The following is a 15,295-nucleotide window of genomic DNA, read 5'->3' on the forward strand; positions in this document are numbered from 1 at the left end:
CGTCTCAATCTTAAAAAAAAAAACACCTTAAAACAAAGGATTCAGTTAGAAAAAAAATAATAGTCATGTCTGTTTAGGGTTCTAAAGAATGAAAGGCTATATAAGTTTTGCTGATCATTCACTTACATTTTTTTAAACAGTGCTTAGGGCTTACTCCTGGCTCTGTGCTCAGAGATTGCTCCTGTGGTGCTCAGGGACCGTATATGGTACCAGGGATAAAACTCGAGTCAGCCCCATGCAACACAAGCACCTTAACTGCCACACTATCTCTCTGGTCTCTGATCATATGCATTCATTGGAGTTTATTTTACAAAAATAAATGCTTAAGAAAAATGTCCAGTTGACTAAATTGCTTTTTTCTCATGTGTTTTTAGGAAACAAACATTTCACAGGAATACCCTTGATCCTAGAAGGGACTGGCAAGCTCCCCGTGGTGTATTCGATATGCCAAATACAATAACAATAACAGATCTCATTACCTTGACCCTGAAAGAGCCTCCAATTGTTAGGAAAGGCGAGTAAGGAGAGGCTGCTAAAATCTCAGGGCTGGGATGAATGGAGATGTTACTGGTGCCTGTTCGAGCAAATCGATGAATAATGGGATGATAGTGATACAGTGATACCCTTGATCCTGGTGATGGTCTAGATGTCATCAATTGGTTTATTAAGTCTTGCACAATTAGTATTTATGAATGCAAGTTATAAATATTTGTCTATTTATTTAGTTAACAAATATCTCCTACATTAGAGTTCAAGGTTAAATAACTTTTAAATTTTCTATTAAATAATTTCTTAAACTTCAGAAATGTTTAAGATTAGGATATTTATCTCCACTGACTTGGAGGTGAGCAAATCAGTGCTTGTGCTACTGTTATGACAGCGTTTAGTATCTCAAGGGGATAAATGACTGAAACAGAAATGGCAAAAATAAAGACTAGAGAAAAAATAAATAAATAAAGACTAGAGAAAAGGTAATACTTGGGTTATAAGAAGAAGTGGTAATTATTTGTTAGGACAATCAAGAAGTATTCAAGAAGGAATAGATGCTAGACAAATATTGATCAAATAAATTAATTAAGTTAATGAAGATCTAAATGTCACAAACACTAAGGTAAAACCAATTTGAAGCTTGCAAATGAATAGTTCTGCCTTCAATCCACATCCAACATTATATTAATCCTCCAGGCAGGATGGTTTGTAAAGCACTCAGCGTCTTTAGAGATAAGGAATGATCTACATTAACCTCAAACTATTATTTGGAAACTGTAACCATTTTATCATATTGAGTATTGTATTGATCTAAAGACCTGAAGTGGCACCCTTGAGTATGAATGATTTTGGTTTCCCTTTTGATTTAATTTTATAAATCAGCCAGAAATACCTCTCCCAGCTGTCACATTCCAGAGACTTTACTGACGGGCCAAACAGAGCAACATTTTCAGGTAGTATTAAGCACATAATACCAGCCATTTCCCCTAAATTTTTCTTTTTTTCCATATGGGAATCTCTGACTCTCAAATGTCCCCTGAATGATTTTTAAGAGTCTACAAAATGTTTATTGCAAATAAAAATAAAAGCTGTAGTTTATTTAGTTTTCTACATTTTAGCAAAAGAAAAATAAAAGGCAAGGAGCTTTTGCAAACAAGCTGCAGACTTAAACTACAACCTCCTCAGACAAGATATAAGACCAGGAGTGTGATGAGTAGTGGGAGAGGGGAGAATGGAGACCCCAGAAACGGAGTGGGGTTCAAAAGAAGAGACATTATGTGAACACATGGCAAATATTTTAAAAGAAGTATACAGATGTGTGTGCACATATTGTTTTTTCTTCTACACTTAGAGGCCTCAGAAATTACCAAACTTTCTAATGTGATATATGTATATGTGTGTGTATATATATATATATATATATATATATATATTTCAGGAGCCACACCCAGTGATGCTCCGGGGACCATACAGAGTGCCAGGGATGGAGCCTGGGCAAGCTCCCTACCTGCTGTACAATCTCTCTGGCCCCAAAATGATTTTTTTAAAGGGAGGGGAGAGGATTAAATACTAATAAAAGGGTGGCTGCCTTCGAAAGCAGTTCTGTCTCTGTCCATGCGTCTGTCTCACTTTCTCTCTCAGCCCAGCAGAAGTTGACACCAGACATGCTCTGCCAAAGGCTTTGCTCTTGACCATGTCAACACATACCCACTCGACCTCTCACTGTGGAACCTGCACTTCCTGGCTCAGGCTTTTCTTTCATCTCCGGTATTCATTTTGCTCTTTTTCAGGGGTGGGAGAAAGGGAGGGTCTGGGAGACAATCAAGGTTAGGGGTGCATGACTTGCATGTGCAAATTCAAGTCCTGGAACCACATCACAACTGCTGTGCGTACCAGAACTCTCATCACAATTGCTGTGATGCCAGGGCAGAGCAGCTTCATAGCACAGAGTTGCCCAGCCTGAGTGGTTGATACTAAGGAGAGTAACTACCATCCCCTCCTTTCCTCTATCAAGAAAGAACAGAAGGAAGGAAGGAAAGAAGGAAGGAAGGAAGGAAGGAAGGAAGGAAGGAAGGAAGGAAGGAAGGAAGGAAGGAAAGAAGGAAAAGAAAAGATAAGAAACAAAAAGAAAAGAATGGAAAAGAAAAGAAAAAAGAAAAGAAATGAAAAGATAAGAAAAGAAAAGAAGAGAAAAGAAAAGAAAAGAAAAGAAAAGAAAAGAAAAGAAAAGAAAAGAAAAGAAAAGGAAAAGAAAAGAAAAGAAGAAAGAAGCAGCAGGGAGTAAGTGGTCAGGATGCTTGAAGACCCCAAAACCAGCCAGTGGTGCTGGAGCAAGGGGGCATATGGTGTCTCAATATATCTATTATAAGAGGAAAAGGAACAAAGCCGATGCAGTGAAAGTGCTGTTCTGTACACTGGGTATCTGACAAATGCCAAACTTTCTAGTTTGAAAAATCAGTCATCTCATAGAGCGACAGATACATCTTTTTCATTAATTTCTAGTCTGAAACTACCATTTACTTGAATAATATTACACATATATAAGGTGTTGCAAATACCATTTTGTACCACATTTGACTGAGACACACCTATTGTGAATCATCAGATGAAACTAAACTTGTTCAAGTTGAGGTCAGTAAAGTCTTCATGTGTCCACATAATGCTCACCAACAGAAAAAAACTTGTGTTTTTTATTTAGTGCATAAAAAAGTGGTTTATATTTAGTGCATAACCTGTAGTTTACCAGTTTTATATTTCAAATTATAGCTCAAATGCATATAAATTTAATGCAAACCCATAATTCTTTTATGTGACAAGACCTAAATGATCAATTAAAGGTTGAACTATGTATAGCTAAAGTGTTAAATACATTTTATGCCTACTCTTTAAAAGCAGGCACTCTACCAAGAACAGAATACAGAATTTATTTTCCATTATTTAGAAAATAATAAATGGGATATCTCATTTCTTGAGATGTTCCTAAATGGACATAGCGTCAGTGAATAAATATCTGCTATTGGCATATAAAGAAAATTTATGGAGGCCATGTGCTAGGAATAGGAAATTTAAAACACCACCTACTGGCTCAGGTTTCAAAGAGACATACTCAATTCCATGTCAAACATGTTCAAGGTGAAACCAGTTTAGAAGTAGCCTGTGTGAGCCATGTGTGAGGATGGCTGTCTGTGCCTTGGGGCAGGCCTCTGAGATTAGCCAACCTGGCATCTACGACTCTCGGATGCTCCAAGAAGAGAGAACTGGGGGAGGCCCTGGTTCAGAGGGGTGGGTCCCACTGCTTCTGTGAATAGATCATGTCCCCATCTCTGTCCCTGTGCTGTTATATTTCTGTGCTTGATAAACCTTACTTGAAATATCCTTGTCTGAATACTCTTCAGAAATATTCTTCTCTCTCATTTTTTAAAAAAATCTCCAAAGCCCTTATGTTCCCTAAATGGTTGAGACCCTTTTATTTCCCCTTCGCTTGTAAGCAAATGCAATGTGAAAAAAGGAGATCTGCTAAAAAGCGCTTTGGCTATGTTTGCAGGGAACACTAGGTTAAATATCGCAAAGGTCTCTGCTGCAGTACATTCTGGATACTTTCTATGCTAATGTACAAGGAAATCTCCAGAGTCCAAGTGGGCAGGGCTGGTGCAGTGGGGAAGGTTGCTTAAGGATATCCTCTCTACAGTCTCGCTCTCAAGCCTCTGGTTTCTTAACTTTCACCTGTTCAAATATGCCAGCTGATTCTGTAGTATTTATTCTTTAATTTTAGGCACCAGAACTTATAATACTGTTCACGATAGGGTTTCATGCATACAATGCTCCAACCCTACATGCTCTACCAGAATGTTCACTTCCCTCACAGTTGTCTGAGGGTCCTCCCCACCTCCACTGTACCCCAAACCCAGTCTCATGGAAACCACATTATTGCAGGCCAGATATTGGTTTCTGTTGCCTTTGGGCAGCAATTATTCTCTTACTTTTACTCTTTTTCTTTATATTAGACACATGAGGGAGATTATTCTCTATTTGTCCTTCTGACTGACTTCACTTGGCATGATACTCTTCAGATCTATAACTGCAGGATCCAGATCCAGATCCACAGTGACAAATACTGCACTACATTTTATTCTCTTTGGTATTAATCACCTTAACCCACATTAATAACTCAACCATGCCATTAGCAGCACATTTAAGATAAGTTCTGATCATAATTTTGGTGAAGGCACCTACTGCTTACTATGGGCAGTGACTTTTGGCCTCAAGTTTTAAACGTTGCAGCAGTTTTCCAGTGATAAGACTGTGATTCATTGTGTTAGGTATAAAACTTTTGAGATAGTCTCTTTACTTTTATTTCAGCTGTGTGTGTACCTCTGAACCTATTTGGGTTTTGTTGTGCCATACTTCAAATAGGACATTCTAGAGAACAATATGCATGGGCTGGAGAGATAGTACAGTGAGTAGGCCTTGCACAAAACTGATCCAGTTTTGATCCCCATTACCTCAAATGATCTTCGAAGACCACCAGAAGTAATTCCTGAGTACAGATCCTGGAGTAATCCCACATACCTGCTGCATGTGGTGCAAACTACCTTCCCTCAAAAAGAACAAAGAACTTGTTGATGAAAGAGGAAGCCTCAGTTTCCCTTAGCCCACATTTGCTTGAGGTTCCACGTTAGCTAACTTAAGTCTACAATTTAGACCTTCCTGCAGATTCCTGGCTTCTCTCTGAGACTAGGAGTTTACATTTTCCCAAGACCATAAATTCTGCCCCAGTTTGTGAGCTCACAGGAAACCAAGAGAAAATGGACAATACCCAGAGATATGGTCAAGTAAATAACATTAAAGGTCTTAAATACATACAGGGTGTTTGTTATCTTAACAACACAGATGGGCCCTAAAATAACAAGATTTCCCTGGGAAACAAATGGGAATCCTCTCAGACTTTGGTAAGTAACACAAAGACCCAATTTTCCGATAAAAGCCCCACAAAGTGAGTTATAATTAACTTAGTCCTATATTAAGTTGCTACCCTGCTGGGGAGTTTCTTTCTCTTCTACTTTCTAATAAGCTGTTCATTCTTCTAACGCTGACTCAATAGTTTCATTCTTGAAAATATTGAAGAATCTGGGAACCATGGATGAACACAGAGACCCGCTGTTACCACTCCTGAAACACTCTGAAGTGGACTCAGAGAATGTAGATATAAGCAAAGACTCTGTCTTACTACAGGAGCACACACTTGTCCAAGTAAACCCTTTACTTTTTTTCAAATGATTATCCCTAAAGGGTAATAAGTTTTATTATAAATATTATATAGAATTGCTATTTTATAGGAGTCTTGCCAGCAGTGCTTGTTGCCTAAGGTTCTCTCTTGGAAATACTAGATCTGATGGTTTGGTGTGGGGTAGATTAGTCATCAAAAAGATCCAATACTTCATTTACTGCTAGGCAGGACAGTTTATATTCTAGAATTTATAAAGTATAAATTCAGAAGACTCCAAAAGGTGTCCTCAAGGTACTATTAAATGTTTTGCTTCCTGTTTGTTGGTCTCACTGCATTTCAAACTTTGTAGAATAGATGCAAAATCCTACCAAAACAAATTATGAAGTTATCCTCTCTTGTCTACTTAATGAAGACTATTACTTGCCTTTCCCCTCCAAACCATAATAGACAATTCTATGCAGCTGCCATCTATTTTAAGGTTAGCAAAACTAATTTATTTTAATCTCCAAAATTTTCCAGCAGATTTCCTTTTATCTTTTTCAAAGAAGCTGAATTGTTGAATGTTATATCAACAGCAATGATAAAAAGTATTATAGTAGTGTCCTTGCAGCATCAACTAAAACAAATTTAGTCAAGCACAATCTACTTCTAGAAGTCATAATTCTTCTGAAACAAAACACCTTGCATTCTGACAAGCATATTTTCTTAAAGACTTAAATCCTTGCTACCTTTTCTTTTCCTTTTATATTTTTTTCAAGACAACAGGAGGACAGTGACGGTGACAGTGATTTTTTTTTTTACAAGAACATGAGAAATAGCTGCAGCCACGGTAACTCTTGCTAAGAGACAATTAGAGACCCCTTTCTGCCTCCCACCCATCCCCTCTGCAATAGTGTGACTGAGGCCTTTGAAGGCATTCCCATTTTCTAGGAAAACAAGAAACCTGGTGCATCATCATAGGACTTATACATTTATATAAATACAGTTAAAAAGTATGATCAGAGAAATAAAATCCTCTTTAAAAAATTTTAGCATAACTTTGTCTTTTATATTTATACTTTGCTGTGGCCCTGAATGAGCAAAGTTCAGAAGGCAAAAGCAGCTTGGGAGGGGAGCAGAGCAGTGAGCCCTCTGGAGCTGCAGTGATGAGCCTGTGCAGAGGATCTCTCCGTGGGAGTCATTTCTTGCACTGCCTGACTTGTTCCTGTTGGCCGTCATTGCTGTTACTTTGATACAGGAGAGTAAAACACACTCTTTTTTCATCCCACAAAGTATAACTCAAGGAAACTTAAAACCATTACGGTCGGCAAGCGCCGGAGGGAGCCCACTCTGAGCACTCTGAACAGCCCATGGGGCCTCAAAATTTCTGTGTGAGTGAAAGTGGATGCCCCTTGGATTAAACCAGACAGGTTGGTATCCTGCCGTGCCCCCTTCTAACCCTCCCCCACAAGTGGGACAGTGCCAACTGTCTGGAGACTGCAGATGGGCAGGGGCATATGCCTCCTGGGGAGGTTTTGCTGGAGTGCTGGCTGCAGCCCTTCCAGAGTGCCCAAGCCGGGTACTGTAGCGGCCCTTTACCTGGTTTTGGTCCCTGCCCAGTCCACTGCTGCTGTTGCTACTGGGGCCCAGGGAGTGCAAAGCTGCCTGCAGGTCAACCTGGACAAGGTGGGACAGGTGCATCAGCGCATCAGCAATCTGATGGTGCCCTTGGGCTTATTGACATCCTCAAATCACCATTGTGCCTCTGACCAGACTCCCAAATTTTCAGCAGGTGAATATCTCGATGAGGACCATTCATTCCGGGACAGTAGAATGTGGCCGGGGGCATGGCAGAATTATGGGATGTGGGAATCTGCTAAATTTCTGGGGGCTCTACTTGGGTGGGCACCAGCCTGACCCACTCCCTTCTATTGTATCCTGTTTGTAGAGCCTTGCATGGGTTGGGGATAAATTGCGCCTTCTAATCTCTTTAGTTTATGGGACTTCTGAAGCATGGGCAATAAATGAGCTTGTATGACTGGGCTGGAGGTGGCTGGTGGGCATGGCTCCCACATACCTAACTTTTGGCAGTTTAATTTCTCAGGAAACTTGTTCCTGAGTTGTGAACCCATCAAATTGTCTTATTTATCCTAGTTTTCAATTTGAATATAAGCTTTCCCATGCAGGGACCATATTTTGCTCATCTTCGCACAACCCTGCGGTTCCTGGGATGATCTCGCACATAGAAGCTGAAAAAGTGCCTGGGGAGTCAAGTGAGGAACTGTTTGATGTCCTGCTGTGAGCTCATTCTTAGTCAAAAGTTTGCTGCTTAATCTTTTTTTGAGGGGAAGGAGGTGAAGAAGATGGGCGGTTTGGGTCACACCCTGCTGTTCTCAAGAATCACTCCTTTATGGAGTGATTACTATATACTGTAACTGTATACAGTTCCTGTGATCAAAGCCAGTTGCATGCATTTAAGACAAGGGCCCTCCCCACTATACTATAGCTCTGACCCCAAGATGCTTAATCTTTCCCTAGAGGATTCAAATAATCAAAACCATTACCTTCAATTACTAGGTATCTTTTGTAGCAACTGCAAATCTCTTGGTAACTGCAGGTAGTTTGCCTTTTTATGTATTTCTCTCTTTGGCCCCTCTCTCATTTTTGACTGTTTTAGTATAAAAATATAAAAGCTCATGGTCATGAGTCCATCGCTAAAATTATTTTAGACGATGACTCAGCAAGTGATAGCACACAGGGACAGGCTCATTAAGCTCCAGGCTCTTTCTGATGCTTTCCTCCATGACAGCGATTGTGGGGGAGTTCTAGACTGTAAAATTTCTTGTGATGTCTGAAGTGCAGACTGTCACCAATACTTTATCAGTTAATTACTGTTGTCACACATTTGGCAGTTCATCAAAAGTCCCGCCTCGGACCTTTTACCTGAGTGGTGCTAGACAAAGAGATGAACTTGGAATAATTTAAATACTGGGGCCATGTCCATATCTCACAACTTTTATAGACATGGCCACATTTCTGATTGTGGGCATTTACTTCCTTCAAATTGATCGTACCCTGACATAGGATTACTTTCTTTGCAGATGAAATAAACCTTGGTTGGTTATTTCTTAGGCTTTTCAAAATTTAATCTTTGAGTATGGGAAGATCACTGGGCTTGCCAATGATCTAAGACTTGTATTTGTCTACTAGGACATCGAATTTTCCCTTCACCTAGTTGGGCATGAATGTTGCTGAAAGGGCACCAATTAAATCTGAGTTATGTGAAAAAAGATGCAGTCTGAGGTACTTGAGAGCTATTAGATTCTTATTTTTGTTATGATTTCTTACATACTCTAAGGTGCGTCTTTAACATCTGCTCCTGAATCCTTGGTAAGGCACCAGTGACATGTCCTATGAGCGATATAACTTCAGTTCTCTATCTAATGCCGTTGATATCATTTGTTTAGTAAGAACTAGCACTCACAGAAAGAGGCAATATGAGGTCCTTGATCACCTTGATCACCTTGATATGAATGGAAGAACTTGTATTAGCAGGATTTATAAGCACTATTGGTTCACACCTTAGGTCATCAAGTAAGAGTTAATAACCACAACAGAAAATGTTTTGCTCATGACTTTACCTTCAGTCAAGTCTGACCAAAACGGGCACTCTGAAATATTTGTAGAACAAGTGTACAGAGAAGGGCACTTAACTCGTTTTTATTTTAAGCTACTTTCCAAGTACATCCCATGTGAGTAATTACATATTGTTTTAGGAGCAAATGCAATGATCAGAAGTCTTCTCTGAAAATAGCTGTACCAATTTTTAGAGAGATTTCAAGATTTCAGACCAACATTCCTCTTTTAAAATAAGGAAGGTGAAGAATGACGATATGATTCTATTAAGCTTCTACAATAAACCAGAGGGATTGTACAAGAGATGAAGGCACTTTACTCAAAAACTAACTATTCGATTCTCAAACACTGTCAGGAGTGCCCCAGAGCAGAGACCCAGGATGAGACCTGAGCACCAGGGTGTGGCCCTAAGACCCAAACGAACAAGAAAACGCAACTTTGAAAAAAAACAAACTTTCAAAATGAAAACAGTCACTCTGCGGGAAAAAGTACAATTCTAGGAATACGAATCAATACAGTGAAGAAAGTCTCTGGAGACAGAATAAGGCACGTCCATGGCCAGTCCAAGGAGACTATTCTGGAGGAGCCAGGAACCCAGCTGCAGGGTCCTTAGAAATTTTCTTTCTTGCTTCCTTTAAAGAAAGAACGAGACTGGTTCATTCGGCTTTGGGGTTGTGACCAGTTCTGTCTCAACTCTTCGACCTTCTCCTGCCTCGGCTCTGGCTCCTGCTCCGGGACCGAGAGAAACTACGGCTCTGCCTGCGGCTGCGGCTGCGGCTGCCGTGGGCTGGGCTGCGGGCCCGCTTTCGCCCGCGACTTCGCGCTCGCCGTGGACTCTCCCGGCTCTTGGACCGGTATTTCCGGACCGCCCTTTCCCGGTGGCTGCGGCTCCTCTCCCGCCCGGCGTGCCAGGGCCGGCTGTGGTAGTCGCTGTGGTGGCCCGGTCGGGGCCGCCTCTCCAGGGACTGGGCGCAGGCCCCGCCAGGGGCCTCCGGGGGCAGGGGTTCGTTCCGCACCGCTTCCCAGAACTCGTCGTTGGGGTTGCGGAACACGTGCAAGAAGTTGCAGTGCTTCCCGCGCGGGCACTGCCGCAGCTCGAACAGGCCGCAGATGGCCATCTTCCAGCGGGTCACCGGACAGAGCTCGCACTGCAGCCGGCGGCCGGCGTACCAGCGCCCGTTGAAGGCGGCCAGGGCGGCCTGGCACTCCTCCTCCGACTGGTACTGCACGTACACGTTGCCGCGCAGGTGCGGCTCCAGGTTGCAGCTGACCTTGAACTGCACCACGCGGCCCACGTTGCGGAACTCGGGCAGCACGTCGTCGTAGAAGTCGAGGAACTGCTGGTAGGTCTCCTCGTCGCTGTACTCCAGGCTCGCGTCGGGGTCGTAGTCGTCGCGGCGGCACTGCTCCATGCCGAAGGTGGTGAACATGCCGCGCACGAGCAGCGTGGGGCTGGAGGCGGGGGGCTCGTGCCGGCGCGAGCAGCGCTCGCCGAAGCGGCAGGCGCCCGTCTTGATGTAGAAGGGGCAGGCGGCGCGGCCCGCGGCGGGCGGCTCGGGGTTGCGCCACGGGGCCGACGGCGCCAGCAGCCTCTGCTTGGCCTCGGCGCGCTCCCGCTCGGCCCGCAGCCTCCGCGCCTCCTCCTCACGCTCCACTCGCCGCTGCTCCTCCCCCTCGGCGCGCAGCCGGCTCTCGAGCTCCTCCCGAGCCCGGCGCGCCGCCTCCACGTGCTCCTCATGCTCCCGCCGGCGCCGGAACTCCTCCTGCGCCTGCCGCTCGCGCTGCAGCCACGCCTCGTTCTGCCGCCGCCGCTCGGCCTCCAGCTCCTCCTCGTCGGCTGCGTCGTCCTCCCCGTCCTCCTCCTCCTTCTCCTCCAGGGCCAGCGCCGCGTCCCGCAGGCGGGCAAGCTCCTGCCTCCGCTTCTTACGTCGCTCCTTCTTCAGGGCCGCCCCGCGCTGGCGGTGGCTCAGTTTCTGAGGAAAAGTGCCTGACTCTGGGCTTGGCGCCGCCATCTTTCCCGCCCGGAGCCCGGCGGAAGAGGCGGGGCCAGGGGCGGGGCGGGCCGCAGCTCCGCCCCCACTGCTGGGGCATGCGGATGTTATTGGACCCAGGCCACGTGGTGCTTCAGGGTTTGGGCCATGCTTGTAGGTGCTTGGTCGCTGGGCCTCTCAGTGGCCTGCAAGTGATTTTTGATGCCAGAAAGATAGTTAATGGGTAACTTTGTTACATTCTTTAAAAAATTTTTTTGTGAATCAAAGTCTAGCAATTTCAGCGTTCAAGGTATTACATTTAGAACCCAGGAACTTTAAAAAAAAATTTTATTGAACCAATGTGAGATAGAGTTACAAAGCTTTCATGTTTGAGATTTAGCCATACAATGATCAAACACCCATCCCTCTACCAATGCACATTTTCCATCACCAATGTCCCCAATATTCCTCCCTCTTCCCCCTCCCCCATCTGAGTCCTCCCCCTGCCGTCATCTGAGTGCAGATAATTTCCTGCCTCTATGGCAGATAATTTCCCCAATACTCTCTCTACTTTTGGGCATTATGTTTTGCTCAAAATTTCCCACCACCATTCAAGCCTACTTGCCAGGGACAGATGCTAGATAATTTACTTTCCATTGCTCATTTTGAATATGAGAGGTGGCGTGGTTGCGAAAGCGGCTGTGCACTCCTGGAATTCTAGATTATAAATGGTTGGGTTCCAGAGACATCTCTGTAGGGTATCCATTTTGGGATTCAATTGGGCTGAGAACCTAGGAGTTCTTTGTAAGTGATTGAGTCAAAAGGATTAGTGAAGCAAGGCCCTGAGTTTGGACCTTGGCACCACGTGGTCTTCACAATCTCTCCCAGCTCTGGCAGCTCTCAGCACTGCTTGGCATCTGAGCATTGGGCAAGACTTGAAGGACCCTTAATTTTTTCTCCTGACTGTGTGCAGGGTGGGTATTTTTTTTAAATGGGTATGTTTAAAAAGAAAATATATGCAAAGGTTGCCACTTGTAAAGCACATAATTTGGTATGAAAACAATTAATTTTCTATCTTTATTACTTTGTTATGAGTTATTCTTAAAAATATGTATGTTGTTAGAGAGATAGATGATGAGTTGAATAATGCTAGTACCAAATTAAGAATCTGGAGTCTATCAATAATGGATCAAATTCATAAAATATTCAAAAGGTGCTTTCAGTTACAAATTTCTTTTCCAAGTTTTTTTTTTTTTTTCTGTAGCTGAATGGACTAAATTTTCCCATTGGAATTAGAGAACTAAAATGACGTTGCTTTTATGGGAAGTTGATACAAACAAAATAATAATGAATTTGACTTTATCTATTTGTTATGTTTCTACTGCCTCAAGTAGCTCAGTAGGTGATGTTTATATAACTTCATTTTTTCCTATTATCTAATTCAGGTAGAAAAATCAATATATCTTAATCAATATGCCTTAATCAATATGGCAAAATCAATATGCCTTAATCTATATTTTTACACACTTGTATAGATGAAGGCAAAATGGTGCTGATGCCGCCTGAACCCCTCGTGGTCTCCTTACCTTGGCTCACCATCTCACCTTAGACAGCGTGTAGCTCAGCACACCAGGCATGGAACCCCACGTGTGATCCCTGCTAGAACTCTACACATGATTCCTACTGGACATTGCCGGCTGTTTTGCAAGATTTGGACACAATGGTGTCGGTGGGGCATGGAGAAGCTGCGGTGGTGGCAGTGGCGGCAGCCACAATGTCATCACCTGCCCCAAATGGTCCAAGTTGCGGTACCGTCAGACATAGAGCTGTGGTAGTGCGTGCAGTGGCTCATGGGGTGCTGTCAGCCTACCACTGGGTGACCTGGACTCAGCGCAGGTGTTTGACCTGGCACAAACCCTCCTTGATAGGGTCCTGCTCTGCCAGCTGCACAACAGCCTCCAGGCGCACTCCATCAACCTCAAGGAGATCAACCAGGCCACAGATGTCCCAGGTGCTGCCCAGAGACGCAGGCAGGTGTGTGTTTGTCAGTGTGCATATTGTTATAACGTGCCAGTTGACCAAAAGTTTACATTTGGTAGACTGGGAACACCTGTAAAGGTGATTAGAGTCCACCCCAAAAGCCTCCGTGCCCCTAGAGAGGCCGGCAAGCTACCAAGAGTATCCTGCTCACTATCCTGGCAAGCTACCCATGGCATACTCGATATGCCAAAAACAGTAACAATGACATTCCTCGTTCCTCTGACCCTAAAAGAGCCCCCAGTAAGTCATCGGGCTACACTAGCATGTGACAGGGACGAATGGAGACATTACTGGTGCCTGCCCCAGCAAACTGATGAACAACGAGATGACAGTGATACAGTGTGTAGAATATCAAGTTTTGAAATTTGTGTATATGATAACGCTATTTTATTTATATTTATTTATATACATACATTTTTGTTCTTGGGTCACATTTGGTGGTACTCAGGGGTTACTCACAGTTCACTGCTCAGAGATCACTCCTGGTAATGCTGGGGGTACCATGCATTCCAGGAGATCAAAACCTGGCTTCCTACTTTCTAAGCATACCATACTCTAGCCCACTGAGTTATCTTTCTAGCCCCTAACTGCCATTTTAAAGAGCAAAGCATTTAGAAGAACTAATTAGTTCAGAACATAAACAATACTTTGGAGGATATACAGACGAGACAGTGCTTTTCTAACTATAGTTATCTGTTAATGTATCTGTAATAGTAATTAAAATGTCAAAATAATCATTACAACCCCATTTTCACTATTAATTTCATTATCTTCTGAGAGAGGTCTGTTCCTTCCAGTGGATTTTTTCTAATAAAAATTACTTAATATTTTTAAACATGGTTTGGATAATTTTCTGAAATTGTTTTGTATTATTTCAATTTATTATGAAACACAGAGGTATTGTCATATTCCTGATAAAGTCTGAATGAGCTGTTAGGATGAGTTAATAGTAAAACCAAGCTATAGATAATTAAAGTGTCGATAGGGGGTAAAATTCATGTTCAGATTCAGAAAACATCTATTTTTTGGGGGGAGTAGTTTACTGGAAAAAAAGGATACATTATATTCTCACAATAGATTAAAGGACTAGAAGTCTATTAGTAGCTTCATTATTTTTATGCAACCAAGATAGAAAAGAAATGTTCAGATTTTAGCAAGAGGAATAGAAGAAGTAGACTCTTGTTTTTCCAAGGGTATAAACAGTAGTTTGAAGACAATTCAGCTCTGGGGACTGAATGTATAGCACAGTGACTATTACATACTTGAAAGTTGCTAAAATACATCTTATACGTTCTCACATACACAAAAAGAAAAATCATCATTATGTGCAATGTCTGAGGCACTAACTAACTGTATTGTGGTGATCTATTCACAATGTGTTAGGGGATCAGCTCATCGCACCATCACATTAAATTTACATGATGTAACATGTTAATTATACCTCCATACATTTGGGAAAAGACTTTTTTTAAAATGACAAAAAATGCCCACTTCCCTCAGAGAGAGGTATTTAAGACTTATTCAAAGGCTTTACCCAAAGCGCCCAGGTGTGCTGCTTCACTTCTTAGAAACCAGCTAAGCCTCTGAAATGGGTCAGTGTGCTCAGGCACTCAATTGCCTTCTCCAGAAGAGGTCTTTTAAGCACAGGTGCTAAATGGAGGCTCTTTTTTAGCCTTACTCACCCTCTGACAGGAACTTGGCAATCTAGGCAGTGCTTAGAATTGACTGCTCTGTGGGATTCAGGAGGAATTATTTACAAAGCTTCAGTTGTTCCGGTCAAACAAATAAACTCTCAACACATGGGCAGGAGTGGGAGGGAGAAAGGGAGTTTGGGCTCAACTGACTGTCTTGCTTTGAAAGTAAGGAAAGTTTTTCTTGGGTTCCATAAATACACATTTTAAATGCTCATATGTCTTGAATAATTGCAACTTTAATGGCGTTTTTGGTCTCCCTC

General features: G+C 42.8%; 2 protein-coding genes across 8 annotated transcripts in view; both read right to left on the bottom strand.

The window, feature by feature from the left end:
• Positions 1 to 15,295, bottom strand: part of GRIA4 (glutamate ionotropic receptor AMPA type subunit 4) — a 334,174-nt gene that overhangs the window by 88,881 nt on the left and 229,998 nt on the right. The gene's annotated exons all lie outside the window — the stretch shown is intronic.
• LOC105942808 (U2 small nuclear ribonucleoprotein auxiliary factor 35 kDa subunit-related protein 2-like) lies at positions 9,999 to 11,487 on the bottom strand. Its single transcript, XM_055130908.1, has one exon. It carries the CDS (start codon positions 11,341 to 11,343, stop codon positions 10,021 to 10,023), a length of 1,323 nt encoding a protein of 440 aa, XP_054986883.1. The 5' UTR covers positions 11,344 to 11,487; the 3' UTR covers positions 9,999 to 10,020.

This window comes from Sorex araneus, chromosome 3 (assembly GCF_027595985.1).
Source record: "Sorex araneus isolate mSorAra2 chromosome 3, mSorAra2.pri, whole genome shotgun sequence".
Lineage (NCBI taxonomy): Eukaryota > Metazoa > Chordata > Mammalia > Eulipotyphla > Soricidae > Sorex > Sorex araneus.

Excerpts from the sequence above, each read along its gene's own strand:
- LOC105942808 (XM_055130908.1), bottom strand. The coding sequence starts at position 11,343 with ATGGCGGCGCCAAGCCCAGAGTCAGGCACTTTTCCTCAGAAACTGAGC.